Source organism: Artemia sp. Qi Xiang Cuo, chromosome 19, assembly GCF_049724085.1.
Source record: "Artemia sp. Qi Xiang Cuo chromosome 19, ASM4972408v1, whole genome shotgun sequence".
NCBI lineage: Eukaryota > Metazoa > Arthropoda > Branchiopoda > Anostraca > Artemiidae > Artemia > Artemia sp. Qi Xiang Cuo.
In genome coordinates, this window is record NC_142812.1 from 29,464,117 (window position 1) to 29,478,420 (window position 14,304).

General features: G+C 32.4%; 1 protein-coding gene across 3 annotated transcripts in view; it reads left to right on the forward strand.

Annotated features, from left to right (window-relative positions):
• Positions 1 to 14,304, forward strand: part of PH4alphaEFB (prolyl 4-hydroxylase subunit alpha-1) — a 157,228-nt gene that overhangs the window by 42,701 nt on the left and 100,223 nt on the right. For all 3 annotated transcript variants that reach the window (XM_089104754.1, XM_089104756.1, XM_089104755.1), the window contains exon 4: positions 5,041 to 5,211. In XM_089104754.1, the coding sequence (XP_088960880.1) occupies positions 5,041 to 5,211 (171 nt within the window). The remainder of the gene's footprint in view (positions 1 to 5,040; positions 5,212 to 14,304) is intronic.

The following is a 14,304-nucleotide window of genomic DNA, read 5'->3' on the forward strand; positions in this document are numbered from 1 at the left end:
TAGTTGTAGTTATAGTAGCAACAGTATCGGTAGTCGTGTCAGTAGAAGTAGCAGTCGCAGTAACAGTCGCAATCGCAGTAGTAGTAGTAGGTGTATGCACATATTGCCTTTTGATTAGTTCAACATCCCCCGTAGATCGTTCCTGAAATATTGCTGATACATCCTTTTGACAATCTGAAGGTACGGTAATGTGTTTTGATTAATTTAAACATCCCGCTCAACATTATCTGATTATTTCACCTTAATACCCCTTGCCTTCCGCATCTCCCTCAACATTCCCTGAAAGTTTCACCCTTGTAACATTAGCCTTAATAGTAGCAGTAGTAGTAGTAGTGGTATTAGTTTTAGTATTGTTTTTCTGTTAGTTCCCCCCCCCCTCAACATGCTCTGAAAGTTTCAACTTAATGCTCTTAACGCTTCCTCATATATTGCTGATGCGCCCTTTTGATGACCAGTATGCGCATGGTGTGTTTGGTTTTAGTTTGGTTTAGTAATGTCTTTTGATTTAAAGTTACACTCCCCAAATATTCCCCGAACGTCTCACCTTAGTACCCTTAGCCTCAGTAGTAGTAGTAGTAGAAGATTAGTAGTAGTAGTGGCAGTAGTTTGCACATAGTGCATTTTTGCTAGTTCAACATCCCCTTCAACAGGCCTAAAAGTTTCAACTCAATACTCTTAGTTGTTCTGAGATATTGCTGATGCGCTCTTTTGATAACATGCTTGGCGCATTTCTGTCACGCTTGGCACAGTTCCGCTTCGCTTCGGATGCACCGCCTGGTGTACATGATTTCTGGGTGTGAGCATCCCCTTGAAATTGGAACAGAAATCGTCTTGTATTCCTATATCGGGACTGGAAAAGTTTTTTCTTGTCGTCCCATCACAAATTTAATATAATTTTATTTATAATTTTCGGCATGAAACGGGGTGGAACTAACGGCTTCCTTGAAGCTAAGGAGATACAACAGGAAACTGAGCTACGACGGAACATTTTACTCCATGAATCTGGGGTGGGTAAATTGTGGAAATTTCTGACAGTTCAAATAAACTTGTAGACTGTTTATCTAGGTGAAAAGTCATGTAGGCCTACTCTGTATGTTGTAGAATGTTGTTTCTCGTGTTTGATTTTCTTATCTAAGTTCTTTACACGAATGATCACTCCGAGAGATTTTATCACGAAGAGATAAGTTGATAAGAAATAAAAGAATGTAACAATGTCCTATTAACTTTTTTGTTCATATGTTTCGGCGGGATGGGTTATGAGACGACAAGATGGCTAAAACCCAAAATTGTTCTTACGTAATGATAGTCATGATTTGTCCTTCTTAAAAATTTCTGTCCTTCTCCTAAGGGCATTCTAACGTGTTTGAAGATGCCAAAGGTAACTTTATGCGCTGCTATATGTGTTATTTTAAAACATCATCTGTTTTTTTACGTCAGCCTTGCCGGCTGGATATAACCATAGGCCAAATGCGTAAAGAGTTGATTAAGATCTTGTGTCCTGAAACAGAAAATGATTGTTTTTCACCCTGTTAGTTTTTAGTGTTTCTGTAGTAATTTTTTGTCAATCAAAGTCTGTAGTGTTTCAATAAAGAGTTAAATTTCTCTAAAAATAGACTACTTCTCATTCAAATTCAACGGCCCTTGTGTTTCAGGAGTTGTTGTTAAAGAATAGTTACAGAAAGTCAATCTTTAGCGTAAAGAGCGAAGGTTGTTTGTTCAGCTGCAAGCAACCACACATATACACTAAATTTACACAACAAAGACTGTTCAACTAGCAAACAGTTGAAATTCGTCGGCAATTGTTGCCTCCTTTCACTCTTTCGGACCTTAGCCTCCGTGCGCTTGTTATTGTGACGCCACATTCCCAGTTTTTTGGTTTTCTTTATTATTAATTTTTTTTAGCTCTTCGAATTTTTATAACCTGTGCATTTTCACGGTTCAAAGATTACTCTGTATAAATGCTATCGAAGACCAGTTTTATAACAAGTTTGATTGAATACAGAAAATCTGAAAAAATGACAAAACAGAGAGAGAAAAGTTTCAAAATGAAGAACAAAACAAGGGGTTTATGACCAGTAGAAGGAAAGGAAAAGATCAACTAAAAGACAGATATTTCGCCTGTAAAAAAATAAGCGTCTTCAGCGTTAAATATAGAAGAAACTAAATAAAAGAGTAAAGATAAAACCTAAAAATAAAATCAATATAAAAAAAGAAACAAGCAAATACCTATATATATAACTAATACTACTGTGATTGAACACCATAGAGTATTTATATCAACAATTATGAGTGACTTCCGTGAACACAAAAGCAACTGGAAAAAATAATAAGAAAATGTATATGATTTTGTTGTGAAATAATCTTTCTGTTAGTATCCACTGCTGCCATTTCTCTTGGTCTTGTATTTACTTTAGTTTCCGGGTGATTTCACAAGACCCTATTACATTTATTAACTATAGATTCATTTTAAAAAATAATATAATAAATTGAGTCAATATTTAAATTTCCTGTATCCCTATTTATAAAAATATTAGCAAAAATAAGTTTTTTATTTATTTCAATAGCTTCTCTAGCCCATTGTGTGAAGCCTCTGTCGTTAGAGATGGATCGAATTGTACTAAATGATCAGGGTGATGAAAAATACGTTCTACCAAAGCTGAAACGAAAGTTGCAGGAGGTTTTCTAAATTTCAGAGCCTTATCGATTGAATTAGGACGCTCAAATAGACTGTTCCACAAACTGTTGGCGGGTCCGGCCAATGTAAAATAACTCCCAACTCCCTAAGTTGTCAGGAATCCAATTTTTCCCAGAATTCAGGAAGCTATTCAATGATCTAATTCATTCAAAGAAAGTTTCAATGTTATATTTACGTAAAATTTGTTTAAGTTTTTCTCGTAGACCTGGTACACAGGGTACGTAGACCTGGTACACAGGATATAACTATTTGCCATTTTTGATTCAGAAGACTGTGGTATTTCGTTTACTTTATTATTATTTTTACTGTGTCTATTTTCTGTTATTTCATTTACGAAATAATTTGGATAACCATTACTAATTAAAAGTCTTTTAAATGCAATAATTCTGAATCCAGATATTCTGGAGAATAAATTCTAAAAACCTTGTCAACTAATTAAATAACAACATCCCTTTTCACTGAAACCGGGTGGCACGAGTGAAAATTTAGACATCTATTGCTGTGTGTAGGTTTTCTATATATTGAGAAAGACAAGCGGTTATTTCTTTCAATTAGCAAAATTTCAAGAAATGGTTGTAGTTTTTTTTCTATCAAAACTATTAAAATGATCAAGAAATAGATTTAAGGACTCAAACCCGTTCTATCAAAAACAGACTATGTCGTCCGTGAACCTACCCCAAAAACAAGGGAAAAGCCTGAAACTCTGAATAGCGAACTTTTCAATACTAGCCATGAAAAGGTTAGCCAAAAGAGGACAAAAAGGAGTGCCCAAGGTAAACCAAACACTTGTGTATAAAACTCTTCACAAAAAAAGTAAAAAGAGTATTCGTTGATTCCCAACAGAGGGAGTATTTCGCAATAAAATAATTAATTTCATTATTTTTTATCCAGTTGCTTTTGTTTGTTGATATAAATACTCTGTGGCGTTGAATCTCTGTAGTATTAATTGTATCTATAGATATTGGTTTGTTTCCTATTATTGTTATTTTTTCGTTTTAAATTTGATGGTTTTATATTTTATCTTTGCTCTTTTAATTATTTTCTTATATATTTAACGCTAAAGACGCCTAGTTTTATACAGGCGAAATATCCGTCGTTTGGTTGTCGTTGCTTCTATTGGCCGTAGACCCGGTGTTTTGTTCTTCATTTGGAGGTTTTCGTCTCTTTGTTTTGTCATGGCTGGTCAGTTTATTTGAAAAAAAAAAAAAAAAAAAATGACCGTTCTGTTCTTCTATGTCAATGGGAAATGAATTATTTGTCTATCTTTGAAAGTAATGTAGTGTGTACTCATGATAGATAGAAAAAATGCAGATGAAAGTAAAGATCGACGTTTAAATAATTTCTTAGGCCAGTAAATTTGTTGGACATAACTAGAAAAAATTGTTTAAGCTCACCTGCAGCTATAGATTTTTAGGCATTTCCGTTCAATGGAGCAATGTTTTGGCCAGTCTTTTGCCGTTTGGCCATGTCAATATCAGGCTATTGACGCAGCCTGAAACAAAGCTGACGATAATACGGGAAATGAGTTGTTGAAATATTGCTTAATTAAATAATGGGTGCCTGAAAAGCCACAATTACAGGTGAGCTTAGACAACTTCTTCTAGTTAAGCGACACTAAAACTTAAAGCGAACATAACTTGTCTTGTATGTGCGAAGGGCTGCTGCCGTGGGGCCTTCTTCCTAATAGGTTGTGCAAAACTATGCACCACTGTGCCGACGTTAATGAACCCTCAAGTGAATTGACTGGGTACCATTTTAAACTTTTTTCGCCAAAATTATTGTTTTGGCTCACAAATTAACAGAAAACCCTTTGCTGGGGTATAAGTTCCTTTCATTTTCTTACTTAAAGGACGCTAGAATTGTTGATTCTCGCTGAAATGAACCTCTTCCGACATTCTAAAACCAGTTTTTCGATAGGACGACCCCCCAAAAAACCTCATTCATGGCCTTCCTCCTCGGAGACAAAAACGAAATTTCGAAGTTTTGAAGATAGGGCCTTGAAAACTTTTCTGAAGGGTTCTCTGAGATGCTGCTTGATGGCGTAATTTTCTTAATTATTACTATCTGTTTGTTACGTATCCCCCCTTCTCAAATCATTAAAAAATTACCAAGGTTATAACTTTTAATGTGTGATCTTTAAGCTTAATGACTGTTACGTATTTGGAATCGCCATAAAATGCTAATTCTTTTGATGCATAAAATTCTTAGCAAAATTTTATTTCTTAGAGATTTGGATACTAGTGGCCCGGGTCGCCCCTTAATTTTCGTTCGGTACCATGAATTATTCTATCCATTGTGTTAATCTTGCTTACTGTGTATAAGTTTTAATCCGTTTCATCCCTCAGTAATCGTCAAGAACATAACAGAATTCCGAAATGTCCTACGATTCCCAAGTGAAGAAGATTTAACCGGTGCTGCTGTGGCGCTAACTAGACTGCAAGACACGTATAAACTAGATACAAAAGATTTGGCACGAGGAGAAATATTGGGGAAAAGATATACGAGAAGTTTAACAGGTATCTCAGAGCTATTTATTTCTTACAGTAATAAATCGATTTCGAAGTTGACCATTTATAAATAATTTATTTTCTTGTGTTTTATCCTAAAATACTTCTAATCAAATCTGAAGAATGGTTTAGTTCTTTCTTGTATCAATGACTCCAACGATTAACTATTATTAAAATCATTATCTTATTATTGTTTATAAATTAATATTGGAAGCATCGGAATAAAAAAAAAGTCTGGTTTGCAGCTTTGGTATTCTATAATTGACTAGCTTTCATTAAAAAAAAAGAAATTCCTTTTATTTTGGATTATACAAAGTTTAGACAAGTAATGCAAGATGAACTTCAGCCAGGTGAAGGAACGACGGCATTGATTTTTCTGTGATACGTTATTTCTTTTTTGGCAATTAGCCATATCATTGATTTAATCTTGGAAATAGAACATAAGGTAGCGATCTTTTCAGTTCAGGAATAGAAAATCTTTGTGTATGTATCCTTCAGTATGGATGAGTAGAATGGCCCCTATTGATCCCACGAGAACACATGTGCTGCCACCTACAACTTTTTTTACATAATTTATTCAAGGATTATCGATCTGTTGTTGTTTGGCCACGTGTAATGACATGAGGGGTGATTTACATAATCGCTCAGGGAATTATTGATTTATGACACTGGGGGGTGATTTACATAATCGCTAGGGGCAATGTATTGATCTAGGACTCGAGGGGGAAGTGAATTTCCAAGAACTTGATTTACATAATCGGTGGGGAGAATGTATTGATTTACGAAAGGGGAATTAAGAAACAAACATGATTTCTTTGTTGTTTGGCTAACCTAACCTGAGAAATTGATTTACATAATCGGCGGGGAATTATTGATTCACGAAAGGGGAATTAAGAAACATTATGGCTTCTTTGATCTTTAGGCTAACCTAACCTGAGAAATTGATTTACATAATCGGCGGGGAATTATTGATTTACGGAAAGGGGAATAAAGAAACACGTATGGCTTCTTGGATCTTAGGTCTGAGGGATAAACGCTCTTTAGGTCAGAGGTAAAAATTAATATTCTATTTTTAAATAAGGTTTCGTTGATATTTAGTGTCAGGAATTAGAAATGACAACACTTGCTATTATGTAATTCTCCAGGAGGCTAAAGAGATAGAAATTCTATTTTTAAATACGGCTTCACTGATCTTTAAGTCGGAGAGATAAATTTATATTCTATATAAACCTTATTAGTGTATATAGGAACATTTATGAGATGAAGAGATTAACCCGGGAAAAGGGTTTCTTAGTAATTTGAAATGTGACAGCGCAGGGATGCCAGAAACAAAAGGAACACGCTGAAATTAGGTTAAGGGGTTATTTGGGCGAAAACGTTTTAGACATTTTAGGGAATTATTTCGGCGAAACAGGTAGAGACATTTTAAAAGATGATTTAGAAGATGTTTTAGAAGAGAATTTGAGGGTGAAACTCTGTGGTCCATTGGAACAGTGTCGTGAGGTCCTCTACCCCTACTCCACAGGACCATCAAATCCCACTCAAAACCCCAAGGAAGCCCCAGGTCCACAAAGGTCCCCTAGGCTACTCAAGGGCCCCGGACCCCCAAATGTCCCAGAGCCATCATTTTTAATACTTTTTTAAGGATTGATTATATATTTTAAGAACAAGTTATTTTCTTATCTAAATCAGAAGATAGGGTCTGGATACATTTAGAATGGTGACAAATAGACTAACATTTTTTGGAAATAAAACATAGAAAGGGTCATCAATTTATATTCTTTTCACCAACAAGTTAATTTAAACAGTCTAAATTTTCAATATATACTTTGCAATGTACATCCTCATCAACCTTCTTCTTAAATGGTCATCTCATGGACAAAATAAAAAAAATCACTGACTCTATGGGTTTTTGCTTTATAGCAACAGTTCTAGAATCAAGTCTACTATTTAGCCTAGGGGTACCAATCGAAATCTGAAGGTAGGGTCTGGATACATTTAGAATGGTATCAATTAGACTAACATTTTTGAAAATAGAACATTGAAAGAAACATCAAATTATATTCTTTTAGCCTACAAGTTAATGTAAACAGCCTAAGTTTTCCAGATATACTTTGCAATGTACATTACCATCAACTTTCTTCTTAACTGGACATATCCTGGACAAAATAAAAAAAAATCACTGACTCTGGGTTTTTGCTTTATAGCAACAGTTCTAGAATCAAGTCTACTATTTAGCCTATGAGTACCAATCGAAATCTGAAGGTAGGGTCTGGGTACATTTAAAATGGTGGCAATTAGACAAACATTTTTGGAAATAAAGCATTGAAAGGAACATCAAATTGTAGTCTTTTAGCCTATAAATTAATTTAGACAGCCTAAGTTTTCCCAATATACTTTGCAATGTACATCACCATTTAGAATGGTGGCAATTAGACTAATATTTTTGAAATAAAACGTTGAAAGGAACATTAAATTATATTCTTTTAGCCTGTAAGTTAATGTAGACAGCCTAAGTTTTCCAGATATACTTTGCAATGTACATCACCATCAACCTTCTTTTTAACTGGACACATCCTAGACAAATAAAAAAAAATCACTGACTCTATGGGTTTTTGCTTTATAGCAACAGTTCTAGAATCAAGTCTACTATTTATCCTAGGGGTACCAATCGAAATCTGAAGGTAGGGTCTTGGTACATCTAGAATGGTGGCAATTAGACTAACATTTTTGGAAATAAAACATTGAAAGGAAAATCAAATTATATTCTTTTAGCCAACAAGTTAATGTAAACAGCCTAAGTTTTCCAGATATACTTTGCAATGTACATCACCATCAACCTTCTTCTTAACTGAACATATCCTGGACAAAATAAAAAAAAATCACTGACTCAATGGGTTTTTGCTTTATAGCAACAGTTCTAGAATCAAGTCTACTATTTAGCCTAGGGGTACCAATCGAAAACTGAAGGTAGGGTCTGGGTACATTTAGAATGGTGGCAATTAGACTAATATTTTTGGAAATAAAACATTGAAAGGAACATCAAGTTATGTTCTTTTAGCCAATAAGTTAATGTAAACAGCCTAAGTTTTCCATACATACTTTGCAATGTACATCACCATCAACCATCTTTTGAACTGGACATATCCTGGACAAAATAAAAAAAAATCACTGACTCTGTGGGTTTTTGCTTTATAGCAACAGTTCTAGAATCAAGTCTACTATTTAGCCTAGGGGCACCAATCGAAATCAGAAGGTAGGGTCTGGATACATTTAGAATGGTGACAATTAGACTAACATTGTTGGAAATAAAACATTGAAAGTAACATCAAATTATATTGTTTTAGCCTAGAAGTTAATGTAAACAGCCTAAGTTTTCCAGATATACTTTGCAATGTACATCAGATTTCTCAATGAAGTGAAGAAAAGTTCAAGCTCTTATGAATTTTCTTATTAAAAAAGATGAGGTTCATTTATCAATTCTATTTTTCCTAATAATATAAAAAGGTTCTACTCAAATGCGAATGTTCCCCAAAGGCATAAATTAATCATCCTCCTCCAAATTTTTTTGTGGAAGATTGAAAAAGTTACAAAGTGTTTGTGGACATTTCTCTATGAAGATACTGAGCTAATTTTCTCACTGATGTGAAGAAAAGTTCAAGTTCTTCTCCTAACTATCCCCATGAAAAGAAATAAGTTACAGATCAATTCTATTTTTCAAGAAAAAATAAAAATTTTCCACTTCAGTTCAGATTTTTCTCAAAGAGATGAAAAAATTAAAACTACTGTTCCAAATTTTTCATAGAAGATAAAAAGTTCAAGTTATCTTCTGAATTTTATTAAAGAACTTACAGTTCAATTCTAATTTCTCCAAAGAAAATAAATATCTTCCACTTCAGTTCTTAATTTTACAAACGCACAAGGAAATTTAAAATTCTATTTAAAATTTCTCAATTAATTTAAGAAAGGTTCAAGCTCTCTTCTGAATTTTTTCAATGAAAAAGAAATTAGTTTTTGATCAACTATATTTTTCATAATAATATAAAAAGGTTTCACTTCAATTCAAACTTTTCCCAAAAGACATACATTTTAAATTATCATCCAAATTTTGTGTATAAGCTAGAAAAAATGACACATTGATCGTGAATATTTCACTATGAAGATAAGGAGCTAATTTTCTCATTGATGGGAAGAAAAGTTCAAGTTCTTTTCCTAACTATCAACATGAAAAGAAATAAGATACAGATGAATTCTATTTTTCAAGAAAAAATTAAAATTTTCCACTTCAGTTCAGATTTTTCTCAAAGAGATGAAAAAATTTAAAATACTGTTCCAAATTTTCCATAGAAGATAGAAAGTTCTCGCTACCTTCTGAATTTAATTAAAGAACTTACAGTTCAATTCTAATTTCTCCAAAGAAAATAAAAATCTTCCACTTCAGTTCTTAATTTCACAAAGACACATGGAAATTTAAAATTCTATTTGAAATTTTTCCGTAGAAGATAGAAAAGCCGATACCATAGTTGCGAATATTTTTCCGGAAGATAAAAATTTCTACTTAAATTTTAAATTTTCTCAACAAAGTGAAGAAAATTTCAAGTTCTAGTCATCAAGCAAGATTCCACTTCAGTTCAGATTTTTCTCAAAGAGATAAAAAAATTTAAAATACTGTTCGAAATTTTCCATAGAAGATAGAAATTTCTTCTTAATTTTATCAAAGAACTTGGAGTTCAATTTTAATTTATCCAAAGAAAATAAAAAATCTTCCACTTCAGTACTTAATTTCACAAAGACACAAGGAAATTTAAAGTCCTATTTGAAATTTCTCAATGAGATGAACAAAAGTTCAAGCTCTTCTGAATTTTCTCAATGAAAAAGAAATTAGTTTTTGATCAATTCTATTTTTCCTAATAATATAAAAAGGTTCCACTTCAGTTCAGATGTTTCCCCAAAGACATATATTTTAAATTCTCCTCCAAATTTTTTGTAGAAGATAGAAAAAGTTACACATTGATCGTAAGTATTTCACTATGAAGATAAGGAGCTAATTTTCTCATTGATATGAAGAAAAGTTCAAGTTCTTTTCCTAACTATCCATATGAAAAGAAATAAGTTACAGATCAATTCTATTTTTCAAGAAAAAATAAAAATTTTCCACTTCAGTTCAGATTTTTCTCAAAGAGATGGAAAAATTTAAAATTACTGTTTTAAATTTTTCATAGAAGATAGAAAAAGTTATACATTGATCATGAAAAGTTAACTCAAGTCTGAATTTTATTAAAGAACTTACAGTTCAATTCTAATTTCTCCAGAGAAAAATAAAAATCTTCCACTTCAGTTCTTAATTTCACAAAGAAACAAAGAAATTTAAAGTTCTCTTCTGAATTTTCTTAGAGAAAAGAAAAAAGAAAAAAGTTATAGTTCAATTCTAATTTTTTTTCAAAGAAAATAAAAAATCTCCAACTTTTTAATAAACATTCTATGAACTTAACATGCTAACGTTTCCTAAGATAATAGAAATATAACAAAGTAATGCATAAAATATTTTTATTGAAGTAACAACATGTAGTAACAACATAAAAATATGTTATAGACATTATTTTACATTATTAACATTGTTAGGTTAAGGCTAGATTAAGTTATGTTAGGCTAGGTTAAGTTAGGTTAGGTTAGCCTACGTACCTGGGGGGATTTTCCGGCGAGTATGGTTAGGTTAGATTAGGTTAGACTAGATTAAGTTAGGTTATATTAGGTTAGGTTAAGTCAGGTTAGGTAAGTTAGGTTAGGTTTGCTAAGTTAGATTAGGTTAGCTAGTAAACATCTCTCCATGTTTAGGTTAGGTTAGCCTACGTACGCGCTCGTACGTAGGCTAACCTAACCTAACTTAACCTAACCTAACATAACTTAATCTAGCCTTAACATAACCTAACTTAAACATGGAGAGATATTTACTAGCTAACCTAATCTAACTTAGCTAACCTAACCTAACTTACCTAACCTGACTTAACCTAACCTAACTTAATCTAGTCTAAACTAATCTAACCTAACCTAACCATACTCGCCGGAAACTCCCCCCAGGTGCGTAGGCTAACCTAACCTAACTTAACCTAACCTAACATAACTTAATCCAGCATTAACCTAACAATGTTAATAATGTAAAATAATGTCTATAACATATTTTTATGTTGTTACTACATGTTGTTACTTCAATAAAAATATTTTATGCATTACTTTGTTATATTTTTATTATCTTAGAACATGTTAGCATGCTTAGTGCTTAGAATGCTTATTAAAAAGTTGTAGATTTTTTATTTTCTTTGAAAAAAAATTAGAATGTAAATATAACTTTTTTTCTTTTCTCTAAGAAAATTCAGAATAGAACTTTAAACTTCTTTGTCTTTTTGAAATTAAGAACTGAAGTGGAAGATTTTTATTTTTCTCTGGAGAAATTAGAATTGAACTGTAAGTTCTTTAATAAAGTTCAGAATTGAGTTAACTTCTCATGATCAATGTAAAACTTTTTATATCTTCAATGAAAAATGTAGAATAGTAATTTAAAATTTTTCCATCTCTTTCAGAAAAATCTGAACAGAAGTGGAAAATTTTTATTTTTTCTTGAAAAATAGAATTGATCTGTAACTTATTCCTTTTCATATGGATAGTTAGGAAAAGAACTTGAACTTTTCTTCACATCAATGAGAAAATTAGCTCCTTATTTTCATAGTGAAATATTCACGATCAATGTGTAACTTTTTCTATCTTCTACAAAAAATTTGGAGGAGAATTAAAAATTTATGTCTTTGGGGAAACATCTGAACTGAAGTGGAACCTTTTTATATTATTAGGAAAAATAGAATTGATCAAAAACTAATTTCTTTTTCATTGAGAAAATTCAGAAGAGCTTGAACTTTTGTTCATCTCATTGAGAAATTTCAAATAGGACTTTAACTTTCCTTGTGTCTTTGTGAAATTAAGAACTGAAGTGGAAGATTTTTATTTTCTTTGGATAAATTATAATTGAACTGTAAGTTCTTTAATAAAATTCATAAGATAACTTGAACTTTCTATCTTCTATGAAAAATTTGGAAGAGTATTTTAAATTTTTTCATCTCTTTGAGAAAAATCTGAACTGAAGTGGAATCTTGCATGATGACTATAACTTGAAATTTTTTTCACTTCTTTGAGAAAAATTTAAAATTGAAGTAGAAAGTTATATCTTCCGGGAAAATATTCACAACTATGGTATAGGTTTTTCTATCTGCTACGGAAAAATTTCAAATAGAACTTAAAATTTCCTTGTGTCTTTGTGAAAATAAGAACTGAAATGGAAGATTTTTATTTTCTTTGGAGAAATTAGAATTGAACAGTAAGTTTTTTAATAAAATTCAGAAAACAACAGGAACTTCTTATCTTCTAGGAAAAATTAGAAACAGTATTTTAAATTTTTCATCTCTTTGAGAAAAATTTGAACTAGAATGGAATATTGCATGATATTGTGACGTGCACAAAAGTTGTAAAGTAAAGTTGTGGTGAGAAGGATGGGTACCTCAACTTGTAAAATGGGTTTAGGAGGGAGATTAAGAAAAGAACTTGTTCTGAAATGCCTTTTGAAAAGTATTGCTTGGTGTTGGAGCATTCAAAAAGCTGAGAAGTATAGATCTGGGTGAAAATGTTGGGTACTTCCACTTGTAAAATGGGTTTAGGAGGGACATTAAGAAAAAAAGCTGTAAAGTAAAGTTTTGGTGAAAATGATGGTTACTTCAATTTGTAAAATGGTTTTATGAGGGACATTAGGAAAGGAACTGGTTCTGAAATGCCTTTGGAAAAGTATTGCTAGGTGTTGGGGCTTTCAAAAGCTGTAAAGTAAAGTTGTGGGTGAAATGGATGGGTACTTCAACTTGTAAAATGGGTTTAGGACGGTCACTAAGAAAATACCTTGTTCTGAAATGTCTTTTGAAAAGTATTGATTGGTGTTGTGGCATTCAAGAGCTGTAAAGTATAGTTGGGGGTGAAAAGGATGGGTACTTCAATTTGTAAAATGGGTTTAGGAGGGACATTAAGGAAATAACTTGTTCTGAAATGTCTTTTGAAAAGTATTGCTTGGTGTTGGAGCATTGAAAAAGCTGTAAAGTAAAGTTTTGGGTGAAAAGGATGGTTACTTCAAATTGCAAAATCGGTATAGGAAGGAAATTATGAAAAGAACTTGCTCTGAAATAACCTTTGAAAAGTATTGCTTGGTGTTGGAGTATTCAAAAAGCTGTAAAGTAAAGTTGTGTGTGAAAAAGATGGGTACTTCAACTTGTAAAATGGGTTTAGGATGGACATTATGAAAAGAACTTTTTCTGAAATGCCCTTTGAAAAGTATTGATTGGCGTTGGAGCATTCAAAAAGCAGTATAGTAAAGTTGGGGGTGAAAAGGATTGGTACTTTAATTTGTAAAATGGGTTTAAGAAGGACATTAAGAAAAGAAGTTGCTCTGAAATGCCTTTTAAAAGGTATTTCTTGGTGTTGAGGCATCCAAAAAGCTGTAAAGAAAAGTTGTGAGTGAAATGGATGGATGCCTCAACTTTTAAAATTGGTTTAGGAGGGACATTCAGAAAGGAACTTGCTCTGAAATGCCTTTTGAAAGGTATTGCTTGGTGTTGAGATGTCCAAAAAGCTGTAAAGTAAAGTTGTGGGTGAAAAGGATGGGTACTTCAACTTGTAAAATTGGTTTAGGAGGGACTTTAAGAAAGGAACTTGCTCTGAAATGCCTTTTGAAAAGTATTGCTTGATGTTGAGCTATCCAAAAAGCTGTAAAGTATATCTGGAAAACTTAGGCTGTTTACATTAACTTGTAGGCTAAAAGAATATAATTTGATGATCCCTTCAATGTTTTATTTCCAAAAATGTTAGTCTAATTGCCACCATTCTAAATGTATCCAGACCCTACCTTCAGATATCGATTGGTACCCCTAGGCTAAATAGTAGACTTGATTCTAGAACTGTTGCTATAAAGCAAAGACCCATAGAGTCAGTGATTTTTTTTTATTTTGTCCAGGATATGTCCAGTTAAGAAGAAGGTTGATGATGATGTAAATTGCAAAGTATATCTGGAAAACT